The 25655-nt window shown below is 44.9% G+C and overlaps 1 protein-coding gene across 1 annotated transcript in view; it reads right to left on the minus strand.

Moving 5' to 3' along the window:
- LOC103588259 (kalirin) overlaps nucleotides 1-25655 on the minus strand; it is a gene marked incomplete at its 3' end in the record, with an annotated part of 440967 nt that overhangs the window by 175040 nt on the left and 240272 nt on the right. The window contains exons 4-5 of the mRNA XM_008569903.1: nucleotides 17472-17664; nucleotides 13653-14165 (exon numbers count right to left, since the gene is read on the minus strand). Coding sequence (XP_008568125.1) covers nucleotides 13653-14165; nucleotides 17472-17664 — 706 coding nt within the window. The remainder of the gene's footprint in view (nucleotides 1-13652; nucleotides 14166-17471; nucleotides 17665-25655) is intronic.

Consider the following 25655-nt stretch of genomic DNA (forward strand, 5'->3'; position numbering starts at 1 on the left):
CCTGCGCCTCGCTCAGCCAGTGAGCAGGAACCAGTCTGCATGTGGGATCCGAACCCTCAGGCGGGAGCGCCGCCGCGCTTCCCAAGCGGCACACTATCCAGTGCGCCACCGGGCCGGCCCCTCACAGGCATTTATCTTATTGAGATAGGAGGTGCTCAGTTTCCCTGGGCTCAGGTTACAGGACACACCTCTGGATTTCAAGACACTCCCCAAGTTCTCAGACTCCTCCTCTAGGCCCTCACCTAGAGGAAAGTTACTGTTGCTTGTCAGACCTATTTTTGGCATCAGCATGGGGAAATTGAGACCATAAGGGGCTGGCTTATGCAAATCCAGTGGCTGGGCATGCTCAGTAGAGAGGGGTTATATAACCCTGGTAGCTGAGCATGCTCAGTGGAAGGGAGTTTGTCCTCTGAATGACCTTCCACTAGAGGTGCTAAAGAGCACAGAATATTCTTGAATATGTTCAGTGCAAGTAATAGGATTTGACCAAAGAACATGCTCCAAAAAGAGACCAACTGAGCATGTGTAAGACTATGTTACATAAAAGGGAACCACCCCCTTAGTTGAATATTCACTCAATAACATGAATATGTATTAGATAGCAAAACTATAGAAGCGAATCCTGGCAGAAGGCGGCGTTGTTGCTCACTTTCCTGGAGCCAACCCACACTTTGCTGGCTTAGGTGTGTACGCTTTCTTTTTGTATCCAACTTACATTCGGCAAGCAGCTGCTCACTCTCTTAAGCCAGCCTGCACTCTGTACTAAACTTTAAGCATGTATTTCTTGCTTTTGTGTTAAACTTGGTATGGACCCTGCTCAGTCTCTGGAGCTAGGCCACACTCACTCTGTGAAATCTGTCTCTCATTGTTACATTAAACCTGTTTTCACTTTCTATAGTGACTCTGCTCTGGAATTCTTTCCTATGGCAGAGTCAAGAACCTGATAAGAGGGTGGGGTGGATTGAGGCTGGCTATCAGTCCTCCCCAGATCCTCCTTCCAACATCATTATTGCAAAGCGGGGAGTCCAAGTTAGCCCTGAGCTCACAAAACAAAATCAATTAGCACGTGCCAGACTTCACACCAACTGATGGTCTCTGCCTTCACATCCCACTCTTTCTTTTTCCCTCCCCACCTTTTTCTTACAAACCCTTCAATGTCTGGGTCAAAGAAGATAATATATGAAAGGTGCCAAGCATAGCAAATGATGCATAGCAGATGCGGAACACATGCTAGTTCCTTTCCACTTACCCTGAGTTCAGTCAGAATAAACTGGCCGTCGCAAAAAGTAGTTGCTTTCTGATTAGAGAAACTCGGGCTGCAAAACTTCATGCTAAAATCACATACTGTTCTTGAGGGATGAGCCACAGCTCGGCTCTGCCTGAAGAAGCACATGCTCATGCTGAGCCTTAAAAGGCCACTGTCCTCACTCTCACCTTCCTCATGCTAAGTGGTATAACAAAAGGTCTCACCAAGTCTATTAGTAATACAAATATTTTCAGACTTTAAATAAGAGGTTTTTTGTGTGTCTTATTTCCAGTCTGTTTGCCTGGATGGACTAAAAACCCTGCAGCACTGGCAGCACAAGCATTACCTACAGGAGGGTTCCTGTAGGGAAGAAATGGTCATCCAGGAGCCAGCAAGTCAAGCAGACAAGAAACAGGACCAACCAAGCCAGGAGTCAGCCCAGGCAGCCCCAGGATATTGACTCCGAATAGCCAAATTCCTTCCATCTGAACCACAATTGCTGATAAAATATTTTCAGAACAGAGTGAGTGAATGTACTTCACTCTCTTCCCAAAATGTACAATTGAAGAGGTCAAACCCCATTTAATTCAAGCTGAGAAAATAGTGCCCAACTTTATCCCAGAGCTAAATTTAGGCATAGACTGAGATCTGGCTTTGGCAAGTTAATTTAGATGAGCTAATGGTTGTTCCTGGCATACAGGATACACTCAATAAATGGTAACTATTATTGTTACTGCAAAAATGGAGTGTCTGTTGGATGTTTTCATCCAGTCCTCCCACGAATCCTAAAATCGGCTGTGTCAATCACTTGCACATCTGGGAACAAAATCTCACATAGGCTGAGAAGGAGACAGCCCTCCCTTTGAGAGTCCCTCTGTGGGAGGAGTGAGTGAGATGCTATGGGGGTCTGTGCTAGGTGGGCCAGGCACCCCCCTATTACCTTCTCCCCTCTTTCAGTGGCAGCCTCATCAATGGAGCCCCGGCAGGTAAAAGGTCATGCAGTAAGCCAGACTTAGGCACATACACGTGGAGCTGTTTGGTCACGTTTCAAGCTTCCAGACCCCATCTGTCAGAATATGCCCTGCAGAACTCAGGAAGGTACTTACCAAATGAAGAGCCCAATCACTCCTCAGAGCTGTCCATTCCTTTAAAAGTCTTATTCAGAGGATTCAGGTGAATTCCTGTGTTTAGATAGTGCTCACTGTCCCTAACAGTAGGTCAGAAATGAAGGAACCAGCTAATGCGTGGTAATGTTTTAAGTAACCTTCATCACTGCTTCTCTCACTTTTCTGTGCCTCAAAAGAAATTAAATTTTGAATTTCATTTAGCTATCTATCCTCCTCCCAAAACATTTTTGGGATTTGTTTCCACTCCTGTCCTGCTGCCATCATAACATGGAGGCCTTGGTGCTACCTTAGCTTCTCTTCCTCCCTGACATCCAGTCAGTCATCTGGTCCCATTTGCTTTCCTTTAGAGTGTCTCCAGGGTTTGCCGTCCCCTTTCCACTCCCACTCTCACCTCATCTGCTCCCACGTGGATTAGTATAAAAGGACCAGAAGTGGTATTCTGCCTCCAAATCACCCTCTTCATTGCGAGATGAAACTTGTTAAAACCCTAGTTTTCCAACAGTGAGAGCTCAGCAGTAGGTGGTGCTCTTGTGCCAGCTCAGAGTGTCACAGAAGTTATGTTCCATCAGGCAGCCCGGTGAGTACTGACTACGCCGTGGTCCACTACTTATTTGGGACTATGTGCCTCTGGGCAGAGTTACTGAAGACACTGGCCCTGGCCTCCAGAAACTTGCAATATAATTGGGGAAATGAGGCCTTTGAGCATATAGCCATGATACCAGATGGGATGGAACAGAGCCAATATGAGAGGGATGGATAAGGGCCACAGGAAGATGCCCAGAAGAGGGAAGACCACCTCCAAGAGGGAAGAGTGGGCAGAGCAGTATCTGAGCTGGACCTTCAGCTAGGTAGGGCTTCAATTGTCTGAGATGGTGTTAACAGGCATTCTAAGCAGACAGGGTGTCAGCATGAATAAAAGTGTGAGAAGGAGGGATGGTGCAAAGCATAGAAGTGGATGTCCTCAGTGACAAGGGCTAAATGCCCAAGTCTACTCCCACTTCCCATTCTAGGTCCTTCTGGTGTGTACCTCCTCTTGACACCTCATGACAATGTCAACTCCCCAGGGAATTCCCCTAGGGCAGGACAAGCACCTTATAAGTCGGATGAGCCAGTTCACCTGATCTGTGTGCAAGAAACGAAACACCTCTTTTTCTCTATACCAGGACAGGGCATGCCTTCTCTCACTACATCATATATACATGCAGCAGTACCTTTCCTATCCTAGAAAAGGCTTACCAAGGAGGGGCAAGAGGTGAGCACAAGAGCAAAGAATAGGATTACTTGGTGACATGGAATAGGTGACTTGGGAGAAGAACCCTCTGGGATTCCAGCCAGGGGCTCATTTCCTCCAAGGAAATTACTCTGGCCTCCTTGTGGAGGAGGTTGTGTTCCCACCCATGCCCCAAGAGAAAGCCTCCCCATGCATGTCTCCCCACCTCGTCCCACTCATCCACATGGGCCAGCACAAGTCTGCCTCTGCAAGCCTACCATTTGTGGAGCACCCACTGGGCCCCAGGCATATTAGGTGCCTTATTTTCATTTTCATTAATCCGTACAATAAGATAAAATTTACATCTTACAGATAAATAACTAATGCTCAGAGAGGGTGAACTGGCCACAGTCTCTCAGCTATCAAGCGGCCAGGCTGGGATTCAAACCCAGGTCTCCCTGATTCCAAAGCCAGTGCTCTTTCTAGAAGCTTTGGCTGGTCTTCTGGCCTGTGCTCTCTCTGCCCTCCATGGGATGGCTGAACTGCACATGGAACTCTTCCTTAGCTCCAGCCAAGGAAGGAGGCAGGAATGAGAAAGAGTGGTGGAGCAACAAGTTCAGAGAGAAGAGATGCATCAGAAGTGTGGAGTAATACTTGGAGGGCTACTGCGAAGACCAAATGAGAACATGGATACGAAAATGCTTTGTAAACTATAAAGTGAGTGCTACAAAAAAATTTTTAAAAAAAAGGTAAGCACAGGCCTGAAGAGGTGGGAGGTCACAAATGGGAAAGGAAGTAGAGGGAGAGCAGGGCAGAAGGGAAAGAAAAGGAAAGTGGGTTCTTCAAAGTAAAATGCCTGGAAAGAAACCCTGGAAAAGCTCCCAACCCCAGAGACTCAATTTGTTTTGCTTTATAAATTATACCTGAATGTCCTTCATTCTTCAAAAAGGGCACCTAAGATTATTTCCTCCACTATGCCTACTAGGGCAAAGCTGACATGCTTTTTTTTTTTTTCTTGGACCACCTCCTTGCTCTCTCTCCCGTACACACTAACCCCCCGTCCACCACCAACCAACCCTACCCCCAGCCTAGTAAGCAACAGGGTCCTTGATATCTTAACTCACCCCGGTTCTAACCACTGGAGGGGTTACTATTTCTAAGCCATCTGTTTCTTATAAGTTTTCAAGAATTGCATCCATACTAAACCTGATTTCCTTTGTACTGTCCCCCATCCAATGCCTGGAGTAAGAACAGAGGAATGTGGCCTGCAGCACCTAGTAGAGAACCTGGTACATGGTAGAAATTCAATGTCTGTTGATGAACGAATGAATCAATGAACGTTTCTTAGTTACTGCTCTGTGCCTCGTACACACACATTTTATCTCTAATTGAACCTTCCTCTCCTAGCTTACCTAAATTGCTGCAGACAGAATCAGTGTGACAATGTGGATTCTGTAAAGTACTGTTAATGTAGTGTCTGAGTTCTCAGTTCCATGGGGTCACTGTGAGATCTATAAATAAGTAGAAGCTGCATAGGTATCTTCACACACAGCAATTCAGGTCTCAGCACCTTCCAGGCCTCTTGAGAAACTGTGGAAGGCAGCCAAGCCTCATGCCTGAGCATTCCTTCCCCATCCTGCATCCATTCTGTTATGCACACCCACACTCCTCATGTAGGTCTGCTAATCTCAGGATACAAATGGGGCTGAAAATTCAGGAGCGGGAAGAAAGAAGAGGGAGCAAGGATGTAAGAGGGAGAAAAACAGCTTTGGGAGAAAACACATTCACACATGCAGCCTGCAGAACATTGTGACTTGGATTATTTTTGGAATCTAATGTTTCTAATGTTCAAGGGGAGGAAATGAGAAAAAGTAAGTCGAGATTCCCAGGACCAGCAGGCTGGAAATAATACAGAACACTGTGTTCTGTGTCAGAGGGGCAGGACACAGACACACTTCCTCACCCTGAGCTCAGTCAACAGGAGGTGGAGGGGTCTAGTGGTTTAGGCCTCAGTAGGAATGGGGAGGGCAGGAACAAGAGGGCACTGGAGCCTTTTTCCAAAAAAAGCAGGAAATTACAACCCTCACAGTAAAGACCTTGCCCTTCTGGCTGACCTAAAGGTCGCAGCTCTTTGAAGCCTCCCTCCCAACATGAAGGGATCAGGCAATTGAATCACACAGAGATTTGGCACGCCCCTCTGGAAGTCTGTCCAGTGCCTGTCCTTTTACCACAGGAGTGGTGAGGACACAGGTCATGTGACCCCCATCCTCCATTCCACCCCCAGCCTCTCTAGCCACCTCCTAGGTTGCTGGCACATGCCACCATCTCTCCTGCACAGCCAGGAGCCTCCCAGAGAGAGGGTGTGTGTTTGCTGGTGTGTGCGTGTGTGTGTGTATGAAAGTATGTGTACAATGTGTGTGTTTGCTGCTGTGTGTGAGTAGGGGGGAGGGGGAACCCTCAGAGCACAGAACCTCCCTTCCAATGCTGCCGACGTGTGTGCGTGTGTGTGTGTATGAAAGTATGTGTACAATGTGTGTGTTTGCTGCTGTGTGTGAGTAGGGGGGAGGGGGAACCCTCAGAGCACAGAACCTCCCTTCCAATGCTGCCGACCTGGCTCTATCCCAGGCAAACCTCTCAACCTCACCAAGTACCAGCTTCTCTGTCTGTAAAATGATGCTCATATACATGCCTGCCTAGCCTACCACATAGGAAAATGGGAAACTCAAATGATGAAACACTGCCTGGATGAGTTTGGGTGGGTCTCTGCTCTAAGTCCAAGTTTTCTATGTAAAAGGAAGGGCTGGACCAGAAAATCTCTAAGGTCATGGGTGTGAGAACACTTTGAAAACTGACATTCAAAGAAGTATTACTTATTGTAAGTACTACAGAGGTACTTCATTTTGACAAATGACTGTGGAGTCATGCTTACTATTGGTCATGGGGCATTGGGAGGTTGGAAGTGTGGGGGAGAAAGGAGACAGTGGGCCAGTTCCCAGCATGGAAGGAACGGTAGTGAGATTTCTCTTTAACTGCTGCACTGGTGCTGGTCACCCCAGGCAGGATGAGGCTTTGGGTCCTGCTTTGGGCTCTGGGGAGTGATCAGAACGGTTTATAACTTGGAGGGAGACGGCAGGAAATAGCAGTGGGTACTTTGTCCAGTGATGAGGCATCCTGGGGATGTCCTGAAATGCTAATGTGGCTAACAGGACATACAAACCTCAAAGACAATAAGCACATAACTTAGCACAGTGGCCTTTTGCCTACCAGAATGCCTTCACCCAGTGGTGCCCCATATATATTTTCTCATTGTGATTAACATGAAAGTAACCTTATTTTGTTTGCAAAGACTTCTAAGAACATCTAAGTGCATAGACATATGCCTTGGACGGATTGTAGGAAGTATCTCTAGCCCCAAGTCTGCAAGAGAACACAAGTATGCTCTCAGCTATAATGCAAAGCAGAAGGTGACGAGTGTCTTAGCTGTAGGAGGTGCATGGGGACATTAGAAAGAATCACTTTCTTCTGTGGCTGCTTCAAGGACAGACATTGTTTTCCCTGGGGAGGCTCCCCCACCCTGACCCCAATTTGGCCTATGTGCTCCTTCCTTGTGCCTTGCCCAGGGGCACTGTACAGCCTGGTGACACATGGGGACCCCATCATAAATTCTAAGTTCTCTTGAAAATCAATTCTTAATTTTGTTCCATTAGGGATAATTGAAAATTATTTGGAGCAAGTTCATTTGGAAGATAGCATCAATGACTCTCTCCATGGTCTCAGCAGGCACCAGATGACTGAAGACTAAATCAAGCCAGAGACAGCACAGGGAGAAGGAAGGGAAGCTGATGTTCAGGGAGCAGATATGCTGGGCCAGGCACCATGCCAGGCACCTCTACATTCATCACCCCATTTAATTCTTGTAACAACCCTGGGTGGCAGCTTGTTTGTTTTTAAAGCAGGAACTCAAGAGATTATGGTTTTATTTGCTGAGAAAAGTTTCTTGTTTTTCATAATCACCCAAGGCAATAATCCTGAAAAGAGAAGAACCTACTGTAGTTATGTAGGACAGAATGAATAGCAAAAAGCAAAAATTAAATTTTATAGAATTGTTGAGCTATAAAAGGGCTTAGATATTTATTTAGTGTAATCTCAAAGGGGGAGGAATGGCAGGCACATTTGGACTAGCATGGGAGAGCCTTTATAAAACTACTCTAGAGATTCTGATATGTCAGATCATGAGGATAAGTTTATTCTCTATCACTGCCACCTCCACTGCTGCCACCACAGCTACCACTGCGATGACCATGGCTAACCAACTTCTCCTGTTGAAAGATGTTTTCATGAAAGGATAGTACTGTGCGTGAGAACAATGCAGTGTGGAAGCAGAAGAAAAGTCAAAAGAAACTAAGCTAGTTCCAATTCTTTATCTTTGATTTGTTGTAACATAATTGGGGTCAGAGGTTAAAGATGTCCCTAGGGTCTCACATATGATAAGTGGCACCCCAGGACAAATCCTAAGCCCCACTCATCCCAGCTCTATTTCAGCAGGACATGTGTGGCACCAATGGATATGAATAGAATTTCACCATGCAAGAACGAATATGCAGGAAGGCATTCAAAAATTAGGTTCTCCAAGTGCAACTTTCTTCTAGGTGGTGTGGTAAGGGCAGACACAGGCAGCCAAAGGCAGTCTCCCCTGAGCACTTGAAACAGATGACGGATTCTCATCTGGGCTAGATACCTTGGTCATGGGGAGATGGGCACCAAATTGTCCTCTTAAGTGTGATGATAAAGATCTTGTCTTGGCGTTCCCCTAGCACATGTTTACACATAAAACAAATACGACATGCTGCAAAAACTAATAATCATCACGGTTCCAACACTGGAAGCCTCACTAGACAGCTTTGCTCACTCTTTTGGGGACTCTCCCACAGGAAAATGGAATATACTCCTCCTTTCCAGAATAGCTTTGGACAAGACTGAAAAAGGGGCCTCCTTTATTCAGAAATGAAATAGACAATGATTTCTCAATCAGTTAAGTCTAGTTATGCACTGGAGCTCTTTGAAGCACTGCTCCTTCCCTACAAAGACTGAAGACTGCAGGCCTTCCCCACTTCACAAGGTAGGTGGTGTTTCAGTACTTTCTGATACTTTTATCATGGGCATTAGCACATCAACTGGCATTGTGAGCTGGTAATGGCTGTCTTCAGATGACACGGCTAGGATTTCTACAGCGTGCAAGAGGTAGGCTTTTTGGCCTCACCATCCCTTCCAGTTCTACAATTCTAAGATGGCATCCCAGGCCCCCAAGAAGAGGGGATGTAGGGAGGACCCCACAGTGAGCAGCACCCACCCTTTCCTTTTTTGAAAGCACATCTACAATGAGTCTACCTAATGACCTTTAATACCACATATGGCCCCCTAACAGGGAAGAGGCCCATCCCTTCTCTTTGGCAATGGGATGTGGTTGCAGGGCAGACATCTTCATCACACAGGATCCCTTGCAGCTGGAGGCAGGGAGAGACAGCTGTGAAATGAGCCTGCACAGAGAGCCACAATCTGCACCAGGCTAATGAGGAGCGACCTGGCCCATGTTGTGTGAACACAGTGGAGGACATGACCATAAGTTATAGACCAGAAGGCGCTGGGCCAAGGCAGCAGTGTTTCGTCTTCTAATACGGTACATTACTTGAATCATCTCTCAATTACCCAGGACTCCCACAAATTGCTCGTTAAAGCTTTCCTGTCATTCCTGAGCTACAGTGTTCCCTGTTCTCCAAAAACTCCCCAAGCGCAGAAGCTGTGCCTAGGACAGTGCATGGCAAACAGAAGACATTTAACAAACATGCAAAGGGAAACAAGGAAACTTTTAGATAGTGGATATGTCTATTATCTTGATCATGGCAATGGCTTCATGGGTATGTGCACATGTTCAAATTCATCGGACTGTATCCACTAAACGTGTCCCATTTATTATATATCAATTATACCTCAATAAGTCTGTTTTTAAAAAATAAAAGCAAATTTTTTAAAAAATAGGAGTTTATGTGTCCACCTCCTTTATTAGATGGTGAGCTGCTGCAGGATTGAAATTCTGGTCTACCCGTCTTTATCCAAGTGCCTTGTTTTAGGCTCAAGACAGCTGCTCAACATTCATTATTAAATGAATGGGTGACCTGCTTTATGAATTATCTGTGGAACACAGTCTCTATTCCCTGCATGTTTAACTGGGAGAGCATGGCTTCCTCTCTCCCACTTCCAAGATGGGAAATGCAGGGGGTCGTCACAAGAGTCAGGGGAAGGTTGTAGGGGTGGCTTCACCCCCACCCAAGGCCAGTTGGTAAACGGGGAGCATCAAACCATTTTCAAGCCCTGGGGAACAAGCTGTCACCCCACAGGGCCAGAGGGGAGACTCTGCACCCACCCTTTTTACAAAAATAGAAGCTGAGCGATCACCAGACTCCTCTGATTGCCAAGAGCTTCCCAGATCTGGAATTAGAGGCCTCTGCTAACAAGCCTCCCACCAGAAAGGGGGCTAAGACGAGGCTTACGCAGTAACTATTTCCTCACGCCCTTGTTTAGATGTGGATCTGCATACACAACCTTTATTCCAAACCATCACCCTCCTTTACCCTTTCCAGAAACACCAAATAAGTCAAAGGCTGAGGCACTTAGCTCTGCACAGATATTTTAAATTAATCTTGAAACAACTTAAAAGGCCTGTTTCTCTCCCCTGCCCCACACCCAGCACATTTTCTGCAGCAGCTGGGTCAAGCTTGAGCGGCATTTCTACAACTGACTCAATATCAAAATATTCCTGGGCTGCCCTCTTCCCATCAAGCTTTTCACTCCCTCTGTGTTGTTTTTAACGTTCTCTCCCTCTCTCCCCCACCCCTCTATACATACACATGCACATGCACGTACACAACCACACCCACACTTCTTTTTAAGGCATGAGCACACCACAGAACAGGGATTCTAAGCTTAGGGTCCATCAAATTCAGGGATTGTGTACTTTGAGGAAAAATATGCCTTTATTTTCACTAACCTCTAACTGAAATACAGCATTCCCTTCCATTATGAATGCAGGCAACAAACTACAGTAGTGTTAGCAATACCAGTGCCTTTGACACCAAGAGAAACCCACACATCTCCAAACCACATCAGGGTTCTTGCCCTGAAATGTCATTTATGCCCATCACTACTTAAAAGGTCTGTTTTTCTCCCCTACCCCACACCCAGCACATTTTCTGCAGCAGCTGGGTCAAGCTTGAGCAGCATTTCCACCACTGACTCAACATCAAAATATTCCTGGGCTGCCCTCTTCCCACATCCTTGTTCTGTCCTCATCCTATAATCAAAATTATGTATTGGACTTCAAGCACATCTTACTATTTTACATGTTAATACAGAAGTACATACATTACTGTTATTTTTTTAAATTTAGTAACTATATTTCAATAATTGCTTTCTAAGCTTATGTATGTTTTTTATACATTTACAAATATTCTGATAAGGAGTCCATAGGCTTCACCAGACCAAAGGGCTCCATGCCACAGAAAGGTTAAGGGCCACTGTTGTTGAGTGAGTATTAGAAAGTGAGATTTGAGATTTTCTCTAAGGTCCTCAGGGCGTGGGCCAGGGGACCTGAGCTAACGGGTGGGATTCACTGACAGCAATGGGGCAGATTCTGGGAGCAGAGGGACATTAAGATTATTGGATAAGAGCTTGGGTGGGCTTTGGAGACAAACTAAAATAGTGGCCTTGTCTAACTACAGTGTGATCTTGGGCAAGCCACTTCACCTCTCTGAGTTTCCATTTCTGCAGCTGTAAAATAGGAATAATAATATACTATACAATTGTTGACAGCATGAATTGAGAGGATATATGTGGGGCAGCAATTACTGCCTAGTTGAATGGAACTTGGCTGGCTATAGAGGGGCAGCCTTCCCTACCTGGGGACTTCCAGGGCTGAGGTACACTGTTTTAGTTTTGAGGCAGGCACTATCTGTGCCCTATACAAGCTTCCCATATCCTTCAGCTTCAGAGATACTGTGAAGTGCCCCAAACTCTAAAATACACATAGGCAGACCTTAGTCCCCTTCCGCTCCTTCTGTCCCTGGCTCACTGAAAGAAGTAGCAGGCCTACAAAGCAGATACCCTGTCCCAGAGCAGAAGAGACCCCAAGTTAAGAGAAGATGTTCCAAACCTTTCCAATACTGGCCACAGGAACCAAAGTACCTGCCTCTGGCTTCACAGAGCAGCTGGCTCCTGACCTGATATCTCATCACCCGCACCCTGTCCCAGAGCAGAAGAGACCCCAAGTTAAGAGAAGATGTTCCAAACCTTTCCAATACTGGCCACAGGATCCAAAGTACCTGCCTCTGGCTTCACAGAGCAGCTGGCTCCTGACCTGATATCTCATCACCCGGTAAGCAGTGTAGGGATTTGCAGTCCAAGCTGCCTCCCTGAGCAGGCCAAGCCAGGGTCAGACCCAGACTACCAGCCACTGGGCAAAGAGCCCTGAAGAAGATCAGGGGAAATCCCTTTACATGTCTCATCCAAAAACTTGCTTAAATGATGTTCAAAAATTCTGTTGTAGAAAGGGATATGCATTCTTTAAAAACTACATATATTGATTTTCTTGTGATTACAAATGATAAAAGATTAGAAAACACAAAAAATTTATAAAGAGAAATTAAAATCAACCATAAGCCTGGCCCTCAGAAACCAAAACTATCAACATTGTGGTAAATTATATAGTTTTATATCTTGATTTCATCACTTAAAAATACCTAGAAACATTTTCAATATGGGCTCTTAAAAGACACAAAACTATTATATCAGATGCTATTTGTAAAATGAATTGGTTACCGAGAGATGTCATGGTATTCCTAAGAACAGTATTGTGCATTTATTTTTTTTATTATTTTATTTATTTATTTGTCCTTTTTGAGACCGGCTGCACCGTGCTCAGCCAGTGAGCGCACCAGTCATCCCCATATAGGATCCGAACCCGCGGCGGGAGCGCTGCTGCGCTCCCAGCGCCGCACTCTCCCAAGTGCACCACGGGCTTGGCCCAGTATTGTGCACTTAAATATAAGTTACACCCAGAAAACTGATAGGAGGAGAGCCCAGTTTAGTCTTCTTAAAGTGCATATAATAGTAAACTCTCTTCTTTCTCTTTAGCTTGAAGAGAATGTAAAGAAGATACTTTTGTGTCCTCAGCAAAGAGGCATTATATGCCATTTTTCTTTTTCATTTTCTCATATCTCACTTTTCCCCGATAAGGAGAAAGCTTTGAAAATTCACTGCTGGAAAAATGGTGTCTTACTCGAGAAAGTGCTCAGCAGCTGAGGAGAAACCTCCAGAAAGAAGTGGTATGCCAAGAAGAGCCCTGGACTTGGAAACAGAAAAAAACCAGATTCAGATGTCAGCTCTGCCACTGTCGTTCCCCCACATGTCATGAGAGACACACACCACCCTCTCCATAAGGATTAAAGGATTGTGTAGATTAAATAAGACTCTGTATGTGAAAGTGCTTTGTCAACAGTAAAATACATTGCAGGAGAGTAATCACCGATTAATGTTACAGTGGCTGTTAATAGTACTGCTGTTGTTGTTGTTTAGCTGCTTGAACCACTCACTGCAGGCACTTGGAAGGGCAGTGTCCAACAGTGGGTAAAAGCATAGAATTGAGCCAGAGCACTTCCAAGCTTAGCAGATTGTTTAAACTCTCAGTTTCTTCATCTGTAAAATGGGATCATGATAGTACACCTACCTCTTAGGACTCTTAAGAGGATTAAAATTAGTTAATTTACACACACTGCTTAGAACTGTGCCTGGTACATAATAAACATTATATAAGGTCAAGTTTTGAAAACAGTGATGAGCAAATATAAGATTGCAATAAATTTATACCAACTAAAACTATTAGGCACATTTTTAAAAGCTTTCCACAAATATATTATCATCATAAATCAGGAAGTTGGATTAGCAACCTCTGTCAGTTTCCCTAAAACCTCTGTATCCCACTCCACCCCAGCTCAGGAGTGGCCTCCTCCCTTCCTACCTTCTCAGCATCCTGCTCAAACAGCCGCAGCTGGAAACACTGGTCCAGCTTGAGCTTGCGCACGTGCCACATCTGGTGCAGGTGCTGCCGGGTGGAGTGCAGCTTGTCCAGGAGGCTGGTGATCTTGGGCACCAGGCTCTGAAAGTCAGCGCTGCCCGGAATGCAGTTGCGCCCTGAGAAGCCATCACTGCAGCGAATGCACTGCAGCAGCCGCTGCCCCTCCCGGTCCAGCTCCTCCACAGGGGCCTTCAGCACCTTCTTCTTGAGCTGCGTATGCTCATCAATGAGCCGCCGAGAGCCCTCCACGTCTACAGGGAACTCCTTCCGGGCCAACATCTCCTGTAGGTCCTCTAGGCGCGAGAGCAGGTGCACAGCGCTGTTGAAAAACTCCTCCAGAGACAGCCGCAGCTCGATCCACTCCTCATGGTTGTAGTCCAGAGAGCCGTCAAACTCCTCTGTCAGCTGGGAGGGGTCCACCAGCTTCGTGAGGCCCTCCACAGATACCATGCTCGTCTGGGAGGGGCAGACACAGAGAGGGAGACTCAGCCATGTGAGAGAAAGACCAGGGCAGAAATAGGCAGGAGGAGGGAGAGGATATGGTAAGTCCACATGAGAATGACCACAGCCTGCCTAGGAAAGGGCAAGTGTGAGACCATGAGTCCCACTGGTCAGGAGTCACAAATCAGCCAGGCTCAGCAGTTTTAACAGACTGCTGACTGCTTCAGCAAGCCTCTACACCCACCCACCATTTACCATCCAAGGAAAGATTGTCTTTAGGTCCCTGCTCCCTTCATCTTCCCTCCTCCCCACCCCAAGTCTACCACAACAGGGCTTCAGATGCTAGAAGCAGAAACTGGAAGAAAAACCTACCCAATGCCTGGAGGTCAGTTTTCTGTAGCTTTAAAACTAAGGCCCATGGACCCAGGATATCATCATGGTTGGATTAAGCAATGTGGGTCAATACTGGGGTGCAAGGATTTCTGTGCATCTTTCTGCTTCAGCCTGGGCAAGCCTCAGCCCCATCCCGAGACTTTCTCTGTTCACAGGTGCTCTTCTGTGGTACAGTGAGCAGAACCAGGGCTGGGCAAAAGGGAATCTGAGCCCTCAGTTTTCTCTGTGAGGCCCCTACAAGCTCTTGGAGAGCAGAGTGCAGAATATGTCTCTCCAGCAAATGACAGTACATCAACCACACCAGCTTATCAACAGACATCTTTTCCTTCCTAAGGGCCTCAGCCTTCTCTTCTCCCTCATGAAGAATGATAGGCTATCAAAGAAGTACCTGGGTTCAGGTCCCAGTCAACCACACCAGCTTATCAACAGACATCTTTTCCTTCCTAAGGGCCTCAGGCTTCTCTTCTCCCTCATGAAGAATGATAGGCTATCAAAGAAGTACCTGGGTTCAGGTCCCAGCCCTATACTACTAATTGCAGGCTCAGAGGCTCAGTCTCCTTCTCTGCACATTGGAGATAACAACCCACTTCTCACAGGGCTTGCTGGGATAAAATGTGTCAGTCTGTGCAAAGCACACAGGGTGCCCGGCATGGAGTACTTGTCAATCCTTGTTAGTGCAGGATTGATCTGAAGGCTGTAATGATCTGAAGCCCGCGTCATTACCTGAATCCTTCAAAGCAGTTTGTCTCTCTGTGTCTTGCTACTCTCTGTGCATACCCTCTTATTCTCCCTTTCCCTCCCATCCTTTCATAAGACACAGGAAGCAGCTGCCATAGGCAGGCAGGAGGGCTGGTCTGGAACAGTAGTTCTCAAACTTGGCTGCTCATTAGAATCCTTTGGGGAGTTTGCAAAAGCACTGATGCTCAAACCCCACCCTTAGAAATTTGTATTTAATTGACCTAAACTTGAGTTTGGGCATGAGTAATTTTAAAGGCCCCCCAGATGTTCTAATGTGCAGCCAGCATTACAAACCCCTACTAACCTTCTGCTCAAAGCAGCATTGGCATGACCTAGGAGCTTGTTAGAAATGCAGAATTGCAGGCCCTACTGCAGACCTACTGAGTCGTAATCTGCATTAACAAGATTCCCAGGGAGTTCATGTGCATTAAACTTTAAGAATTCCTATTCTAGAGCACTTTCCCCTTTGAACATGGCTCAAAATTAGCACTTTCAGGAAGTCCCCGGGATTGAACAAGGCTGGACACTCATTCCTGTATTATTTGTCACCTCAGTCTGCAGTAGGTATTAAATTTGCTATTTTAAAGATACTGCTTTATAAATATTCTTTTGAGTGGGAGGCCCCCAGCCATCTCTCCTGTACCTCTTTGTTTAGGAGGCAGAGACAAACTTGCTCAACTTAGAGTGAAAGGGTTGCAGGGAATGGGACTTGAAGGGCAGCTATGCTGAAGCAAAAGTTTCAAGACTCATTGGAAAAATCCTTTCCAGTCTCTTCAGTTTATATATTTACAGGCTTGTTGTCACTGCGTTTGTATAAACAAACCAAAAATATAAAAAGCATTTTCCTACATTCGGTAAGGGTTCTGGAAGACTATGATAGTTAACAGTTTTTATACCAAGCCAATTTTTTGTGTGTTATTTACACAGAGTGAGAACTGCCTGGATCAAGTGGTCAGGTCATTGTGTTCAATCGCAGTCTACTGGGGCCACTACCCCCCACAAAGGCGCTCCTGGGGGACAAAAGTCTAGAATGGAAAGCTGCCAAAAGATTAAAAGCAGCTCTGCCTTTACAACACACACACACACACACACACACACGCACGCACGCACGCACGCACACTTCATCCCCTTGCAGATGAGGACAAGAATTCTGAGAAAGAGAACAGCTCAAATTTGGTTAGAACAAAGATACTTAAATCATTGATTTAATCTGATGTGTTGTCATTAAAAATTCTCAGGGGACGCATGCCCTCTGGAAAACTCAATTAAAAAAACAACATGGTTTCCCTGATGATAAAGGTAATATATCATCCTTGAAAGAAAATAGAAAAATATGAACAAAATTCATCCATAATCCAGCCACTTCAAAAAAACCACTGCTAACATTTTCAGGTGTCTCTCTCAGTCTTCTTCTCCATACACACACTTGGAAAACAAATTCCAGATTACACTGCCCATACTGTTTTAAAACCTGTCTTTTTTTTAAACAATATATCCTGAAAATTTTTTGATGATACTATTTTTCTAAATATGATTATATGACTTTTAATGGCTTCATAGTATTTATGTATTAATATCACTGAAATTAATGGATAGGATACAACCTGTATATGTACATATACATGTGCATTATATATGTATATATGTGTAAGTGTGTGTGTGTGTATGTGTACATCGGTTTGTGGAAAAATAGAATTAAAAGATAACATGAATCTTTCCATGAACTTTCTGAAGTACTCTCATACAAATATTACTGTGAAAAACACTGTGATGAACATCTTTATAGACATTTTTTGTTTGTAGTTTACTTAGATTCTTACCTTTTTGCTTTGTTTAGTCATTGTATTAAGAATATTTTCCTAGAAGAATTACTAAATCAATAGATATAAACTCTTTTTAAGGCTTTTGATACAAATTGCAAAGTTTCCCCCAGAAACAGTTGTCCCAATTTACACAGCCATCAACAATAAATAGGATTGTCTAATGAAGCTGTGCATTTGGGACAATCTCTTGAGCCTCTTATTCCTGCCCAGATTCTAACTGGTAAGGACATAATGGCCAAGGAATCCTGAAACCTCAGCTCTTGACATGTTGTATATTGTAGGGTAGATGCAGAAGAGAAAGTGAGAAACATGTGGGCTGCAGAAGGAGAAGAGAAAGGAGGTGCTAAGAGAGAAAGGTCTGGCTCACCTCAAAAATGAATTTGGAGCTGCCAAAGTTGGTCTTCTGTTTCTGCCAGAAGTTGTCAGGTTTGATGATGAGGGCCACATGAATCTCAGCTGGAAAGGCTTCCTGCAGCGTTTTAAGGAGGGGCTTGATGAGGTCCCACTTGGAACCCCGCATGTCGATGATGACGGTGAAGCCACGTTTGCACACGTCCTCACTGTGGGGAGGTCAGATGTCAGGAATGGTCACTCTGGGCAGCTGAGACTTTGGAATACACAGTCGAAAAGCACCCAGAAAGCTGCATTCCCCTTAATCTGGACTGCCTTTCCAACTTCACACCAGGTCTCCTAGCCACCTTCCAACCCAACCCAAAACATACTACCTCAGAAAACTCTTCTAGATTAACTCCATCCAGCCAATAGTCCTGGCATTCTGCCTTCTCCCAGCACTTTGCAAATAACTTGGCCTTCCTAATAGTCAATTGTAACTATTGGGATGTTTACTGTTTGCATATTTACAATTATATTTGATTTCTCTTTTAATTTTTGTCTCCCTCTCTTTTTCCTAGAATGAATCATGTTCTATAAAGACAGGAATCCTGTCGCCCCCTTAAATCTGAGGTGGAGAGTTCTTGGCAGGAGTGCTGCTCTTTCCTATGCCCACATCAGTGACTGACACTAGAACACCTTACCACTGAACTCAAACTAGGTCAAAGTATCCTTTCCAATAAAAGACTCTACGCCAATTCTGCCATTTGATTAGAGAAAGTGAACAAAGTACTAATACCATGTATTTGCCAACATTGTATTAAGATGTATTACTTGTAGCTCAAAACGTATGCCAAGTTTAAAAAATCAGGTCGCTGAGTCATGCTGATCATTCAGAGATAGCCATGTGTGGGACTGACTGGAACAATGGATGCAATCCAATTGTCTCGTGTGCTTATATTATAAGAGCAGGGTGTGAAAATGCACATTTCAGAATGCTAGGGAGGGATGGGGTAGGTAATTCTTGAAATCAAGGCCAGTTGAAGTGACAGTGACTTTCTCAAAAATCAAGAGATAAGCAGACTAAATGAATCAAGATATTGCTATATAACATATAAAATAGTAAAGTTTATTTAAAAACTGAACTTTGACCATAACTCCCGAGAATAGAAAGAAAAAAATGAATGTGAAAATATTTATCTCAGTTTGGAAGAAAGTCTATGTTTTGGTAGTTAGGGTTCTTTCCTTCTCTATTTTTGGATTACGTAATATACCCATTTATTTTACAACTTAAAATAGACTTTAATTAATTCACATTTTTTTTATATATAAAGTTGGTAGTTAGGGTTCTTTCCTTCTCTATTTTTGGATTACGTAATGTACCCATTTATTTTACAACTTAAAATAGACTTTAATTAATTCACATTTTTTTTATATATAAACACTGGTGTAGTATTTCCTTAGGGTCCTTCACTTATTTTCCCACTTTCCAAATTGTACTTGTTTAAACCACTATGCATGTGACGTGACCCTCAGATATGCCCTACCACATCTCAGTCACTTACAGCTACTGGCAATAAGGCCACAGTCGGAGGATTTAGATCACAAAAGGAAACAAAAAACCCTTTTCAGACTTCATTCTCAAATCTCAACCAGTGATGAAAATGTCACAGCTCCGTGAAGAGACCACAGCTCCTGCGACTGTGTGCATGTCTCAAGCACAAGGCAGCTTACTTAGGCCTCCTAGTTAGAAAACTCTCCAGGTGAGGGGCTCTCTCCAGCATGGGAGGAAGACTGAGTCTTTGTTTCTCCCCAAATCCTGCATCCTAAAGAAAAGGAGTTGCTTCTTGTTCTCTGACACTTATCGAATCAACAAGTGGGCAAGGTCTTCCATGAATAATTTTCTCTGCCTTCCTGTCTGAAAGCAATGTGACTTTTTCTTAAATCACAGGATTTCTTTCCCATCATAAGAGGAACACCTGCTAATTATAGAAAAGTTAAAATATTCAAAGTTCTACATGATATGCTAATGGTAGGAGCTTACAATACTGTGGACTGTTACTTTTCAATCTTTTTTGTACATATATTTTTCATATGGTATAGTGTTCCACTTTTCACTGTAACAGTTTTTCCTCATCTAACATTTCTTTGAAACTGTTACATTTAATAATATATAGTCTATCTTATACTTATGCCATAACTTATTTGATCATTCATTATTGCTTTACAGAAAATTATATCAACTTACATGTCCACCCGCGATGTATGAGAGTACCTTCCTCACCGTATCCTCACCAGCACTGGTCACTGAATTTTTAAAATCTTTGCCTATTTTCTAAGAAAAACATTACATTACATTTAAATTTGCATTTCTTTGATAACTGGCTATAGCCTATTGGCCCATAAGTATTTCTTCTGTGAACTACCTGATCAGTTCTTCCATCCATTTCTGTATTAGGGTGTAATAGCTTTCTGTTGGGGTTTAATGTCTTTTCTCACTGAGTGTAGATTACTTTAGCTCAACTCACATTTGTTGCATGCCCACTTACGTCAGGTACTGCAACATAACTGTGGGTCTTGCCCTTCCTCTGAGATGACAGTCTTCCTTATTTTCCTGCTCCCCAGGCTCGATCCCTGTTACCGTAATTACACTGACATGAGAAATCTCCATCCCTAACAACAAACATTCAGTGTTGCTACCAAGAACTGGAGGTTGACTATCCCCACATCTAATTGTGACAGTCAGTAGCAGGTTACACCCTATTAACTAATCTTTTCTGACAACTAAAAGTAGAAAGCAGGTACTAATATTCTCTAGGAAGTTCTCACTAGCTCAGGAGAAAGGGCCTAGGGGCTGAATGCTGAGAACAAATCTAATTGGCATCTTTCTGTGAAGACAACCTAATCTCACAAGGTGCTTGTGTGTTTGGTTTCAAGTAAAGGGCATAGCTAGGGAGGCAAAGAACTGTTTACCACATGCTTTTTCTATGCCAGGACTCAGGCTGGACACTTGCCATATGTTATTTCATTTTTTCTTCACAATAACCATATAAACTGGATATGGTTATCTCCATGTAAGAGAAGATGAAATTGAGGCACAAAATTTGCCTAAGGTCACACGACTAGTAAAGTAGCTAAGCAAAAATTAAAAACTAGGACTATCGACTTTAAAGTCCATGCTCAGATCCCTATAGCATACTACAACCCACCACACTGACATTATGTGTGGTATTTTTGTGTTTGGGGACAGGAGTTGGGGGTCAGCAATGAGGAGATTAGGTTAGGGAGCTCACAGGAGATGCGGGAAATTAGGGCAAGGAGTCCAAGTAGATGACGTCCATTCTGCAGTCTACGTGAAATCACAAAACCCCAGAAGCAAAAAAGCATGGCATATTGAGAAAGTTCAGGTAATGCACTTTGGCTCACGTGGGTAAGGGGCAGACAGTGAAGAGAGAGAGGCTGCTCTGAGTGCTTTAGAGAGCACTGTTCTGGGCTCTGCCCCTCCTCTTCCACACCCTCCCCCCAGGGGCCAAGGAGACTTGCCCACATAGAGTTCATGCAGCACACTCCTCTGCCCCTTCTAGACCAAGCTCCTAGCACCTGAAACCCTAAAACTCTCTGCCCAAGGGCCCTTAGCATACTTCCTGGGCCCATGGGTACCTCTTTTCAGGGTCTAATCCCCAAGGGCAAGTAACAGCACCATTCTGCGAACCTACAGGCTGAGGGGTAGCACAAGGCTACTATTTGCAAGAATGTGGCTGGAACATGGGTGTGTGAGTTGGGGGTTACATGTGCATGCATGAGGCCCTCTGTCCTGCAGGACAGAGCTGGACAGTGCACAGGAAGGTAGGCAGAGCATGGGCTGGGGGCTAGTCTCTCCATGCTGCCATGTTTGGGCTTGGAACTCAGAGTCATCCAACAAATCTAAATTTGAAGTTGGCCTCCTAGGTTGCTATGAAGATATATTTGTCAAGGTAGAAGGACAGAACGTGTTTTATTTAATAGTTTGTTAGCTTGCCACATTAGTTTTAAATATTCAGACAAAGGGTATGTGGGTTTCCATTTGTACTCTTGCCCCTGGCATCACAATGTTAGAATCAGACCTTACAAGAGAAGAGGCTGGAGTGGAAGCAGACTTCAAATCAGGATGCATCTTCTGTGCCAAGGCAATGAGAAACCACTGAAGGGTGTCATTCAGGGAAGGAACATGACCAGGTGATGTGGAAAGACTACTTTCCAATTGTGCAGTAGGAGAGTGAACTGGGGTCAGCCCAAAGGAGTGGTGAAAGTAGAAGCAGAGAAACCACCTCCTTTGGGTCCTTGCTAAAATGATTCCTCCATGAAGTCTTCCTTGGATCACCCTCTTTAAAACAATAACTGTCACCTGACACTCCCTATCCCTTTTCCCTGATTTATCTATCTCCTTAGCAGTTACTACCATCTGGATAATACATTTTATTTATTTATTGTCTAACTTCCCTCGCTGGAAAGTAACCTCAATGAGGGCAGGAATTTTTATAATCATTTCACTGGAGGATTTCCAGTGCCTAATACAGTGCCTGGTGCATATGAAGACTCAATACACTGAGGTAGTAGAGGTAGCATTAAAGGGTGTGGAAACTAGAACCAAATGTCCTAGGTCTGAATCCTGGCTCCATCATCTACCTGTTATGGAAACTTGGGCAGGTTACTTTTAACCTCCCTGTGCTTCCGTTTGCACACTGTAAAACATGAATAATAACAGTAACTAAACATTACAAGTTGTCTTAAAGGCTAAGTTTGTTAATATCATCAGGCACTTATGATAGTGCCAGACACATGTCAGTACTATGTAAGTCTTAGCTGCTGTAGGCAATGCCATTGGTGCCCCACCCAGAGCCCCCTGATTGACCACTGTGTCCTTCCTCCAGTTCTGTGAGTGTTGCAGCCATCAGCTTATGCCTGTGGCCATCTCTGGAGACTCACCTGTGGCTGTGGGCACCACTTCTCCAAGAACCTAGGCAGTCATATCCCACCCCAGGCTGGCCAATGCCTCTTGTGTACAGGTGTGCCAAAGCCTGGCCCTTTACCTCATGGTGGAGGAACTCTGGAGTGTGATGCATGCTCCATAGCCTCCCCAGCCTCCAGTGACACCAAGACCTTGCTTGGTCTTTCCCCTTTCCCAACTCTGCTTTTCTCACTCCCTCACAAGTTTTTCCTGAACAGCACACCCTTATTAAATCCTTTCCACCCAAATCCCTGTCTAAATGGGGCCAGCCCATGGCTCACTCGGGAGAGTGTGGTGCTGCCAAATCCCTGTCTCAAGAAACACAGCCTGAGACATTTATTTTTATTATTGTGTTATGAATAATAACGTGCATATAAATGATATTCATACATATACAAAATTCTTTTTTTTTTTTTCCTTTTTGTCTTTTATCGTGACCGGGAACAGGATCGCAACCCTCCGTGTCGCGCCCGTACCGCGACCGGCAACGGGATCGCAACCCTCGGTGTCGCGCCTGCACCGCACTCAACCAGTGAGCGGACCGGTCTCTATATGGGATCCAAACCCTTGGCGGGAGCGCCACTGCGCTCCCAAGCGCCGCACTCTACCGAGTGCGCCACCGGGCCAGCCCCATATACAAAATTCTGAAGGCAATTTGATACATGGTCTGAAGATTAAAAGAGAAACATGGGCTGGAAATTTTAATGTGGGAGTCACATAGTACCTGGCACATAGTAGACGTTCAATAACATTTGCTGAATGAATATCCATGAATGGGTGGGAGCTGATGTACACAGAAGTGGGTGAAATCACCCAATGGAAAGGAAGAAGAGGAAAAGAACCATCCTCTGAGTCAAGGATAGAATTAATGAGAATATCAATGTTTATGAGATGGGAGAAGAAAGTAGATGAGCCTGAGGAAAAAATGCAGAGTTTAGAGAGAACTAGGAGAGAGGAGTGAGGTCAAAGAAATAAGAGAAGACGAAATTTCAAGGAGGAACCGCAGTGTCAAATGCTGCCAAGTTAGGTCATTAACTGAGACCAGAATTATTGCATTTAGCAACTAAGAGGCCATGGCCCCATGGGGTGCTGAGGTACTATGGCCAGAACTAATGTTGGAGAAGGGAAGTAGTCTTCCTAGTCGATCTCTATAGTGATTAGAAGGAAATGTCAAAGTCATCAGGGGCTGCTTGTGATGCTCACCCATCCCTGATCCCATCTCTTCAACTCCAGAAGCAGCCAGGGCCTGCACAGTGCTCTTTGGCCACCCAAAGCCCCACAGTGGCTCCCCAGCTGCCCTCTTCTCCTCTCACTCAGTGTGCTTAGATGGGGGCAGTTTGAGCAAACCAGTTAGCACTGGAATATAACCAACAGGCAGCCCTCCTCTTCCCTTTAGGTGACTTACCTTTTAAAAGATATTTATTAGTCAAATTAAATATCCAGAGGCAGACTTTTGCACTATGTATGGTGAGAACGGGAGCACAGAAATGTGAAGTTTGGAGCAGCAGGCCTTTAAACCCACTCAAGAGGGGAAAGGGCAGGGAGTGACCCCTCCCCAACTCTCACACCCACCCCCTATTTGAGAGGGAGACAGCAGCCACCACTCCACCCCCCTGCCCCACTACTTCGCATCTGGGGTTTAGGCCCCCTTGGGCCCCCTCAGCTAGCCTCTCACCCTTTGTGATAAATTACAGTGCCTTCAAGCTGAGCTGTGAACTGTTTCATCGACTCTCCAGGGCTCCCGGGCCCAGAAGTCATAAACGTATACTGAATGACCAGATGATTGATCAGCTCTTTCTTGTACTCAGTTCTAAACCATTTACTCTTTTGTTAAATGTCACTGGGGCTGTTTTCACTCAGCAAGCCTGTGTTATCTCAAAAAAGCATTTTCATCACTTTATGCCAATGCTTCTCAAACTTTAGTGACTTTCATTATCACCTAGGATACCTGTTTAAAAATACTGACTTGGGGGCTGGCCCCGTGGCTCACTTGGGAGAGTGCAGCGCTGGGAGCGCCCGAGCCCACGGGTTCGGATCCTATATAGGGATGGCCGGTGCGCTCACTGGCTGAGTGTGGTGCGGACCAGAAAAAAAATACTGACTTGGGGGACACTTCCCAGATATCCTGGTACAAGTCAGTCTGGGATGAGGCCCGGGAGTGTCCCTCAGTGATCCAGGAACAACACTTAGACTCTCTAAGGTGTGGTTTGTGAGAGTTTAATAATAAATACTCACTTCGTCTAAATCAAACATTAGGAAACACATTAATAAATAGTGGGTAACACACAACTATATCAAGACAGAGTAACAAAGAAATTAATCAGAACAACATTTGCAAAGTGAACCAACAGCTACACTATACAGGAGCCTATCAAAAACGTTTGCAAGTTTCTCTCTCCATAGCCTCACGCTTTTTCATATGGAGTCATTTATTGCAAGCATAGGCTTGAAAGGATTTCTGCCATTGTAGTAAATGACTCCACCTCTTTTTGTGAAGACTGACCTCCTATCTTGACTTACAGAGGCTTTCCCTGAAGGGCTGGGCAGCTGCCCTCCTCAATGCAGCTGATTGTACTCAATCAGGTGACTGCTGAAAAACTGCTTTCCTGGGCTTCCCTCTCTTCTAAATTGCCGTGAAATTGCTGTGGAGTTTCCAATTATTATACACCTGACCTGGGTAGCCTCGTCTCAAACTTCTGGGCAAGTCCTGGGTGTCTCTCTAGGTGCCTCTTAGGTCCTGCCTACCCACATATGATGCCTCCAGAGTTGCTTCTTGTCCCACTGGGCTGTGGACTATGTGAGGGCTGGCTCCAGGTCTGATGGATCCAAGTGTGGAGGGCATCAGTGGAGGGGGATGTGAGAAATAAATGAATAACCATGTCACAACTGACCTTTTTCATTCATGGTGGCCTCCCATGCTTAGCAGAGATCACAATTTAGCAGCCACTATTGAGTCCAATCCCTAAAACTGGCTTTATTGGGCATAGTTATTTTTTGTAATGCTTTCACCTGTCTTTCGAGGCAGACAAACTCTCCACTCTTCAAACCACTCCAGGTCACTTACACGACCTATCTGCTTGCTGGCTTTTGAATTTGCCTTCTCTGTCTTAGCTGTTATTATTCTCCCAGCCCTGATTCACACATTAGAAGACTCAATGGTCTCACCCTGGTCTCAAGTTACAGGTTGTTCTGGGACCTGGACAGCAGGGCTGAGCACCTAGCAACCGCAGGCCA

The sequence above is a fragment of the Galeopterus variegatus genome, unplaced genomic scaffold (genome assembly GCF_000696425.1).
Source record: "Galeopterus variegatus unplaced genomic scaffold, G_variegatus-3.0.2 Scaffold542, whole genome shotgun sequence".
Taxonomy (NCBI): domain Eukaryota; kingdom Metazoa; phylum Chordata; class Mammalia; order Dermoptera; family Cynocephalidae; genus Galeopterus; species Galeopterus variegatus.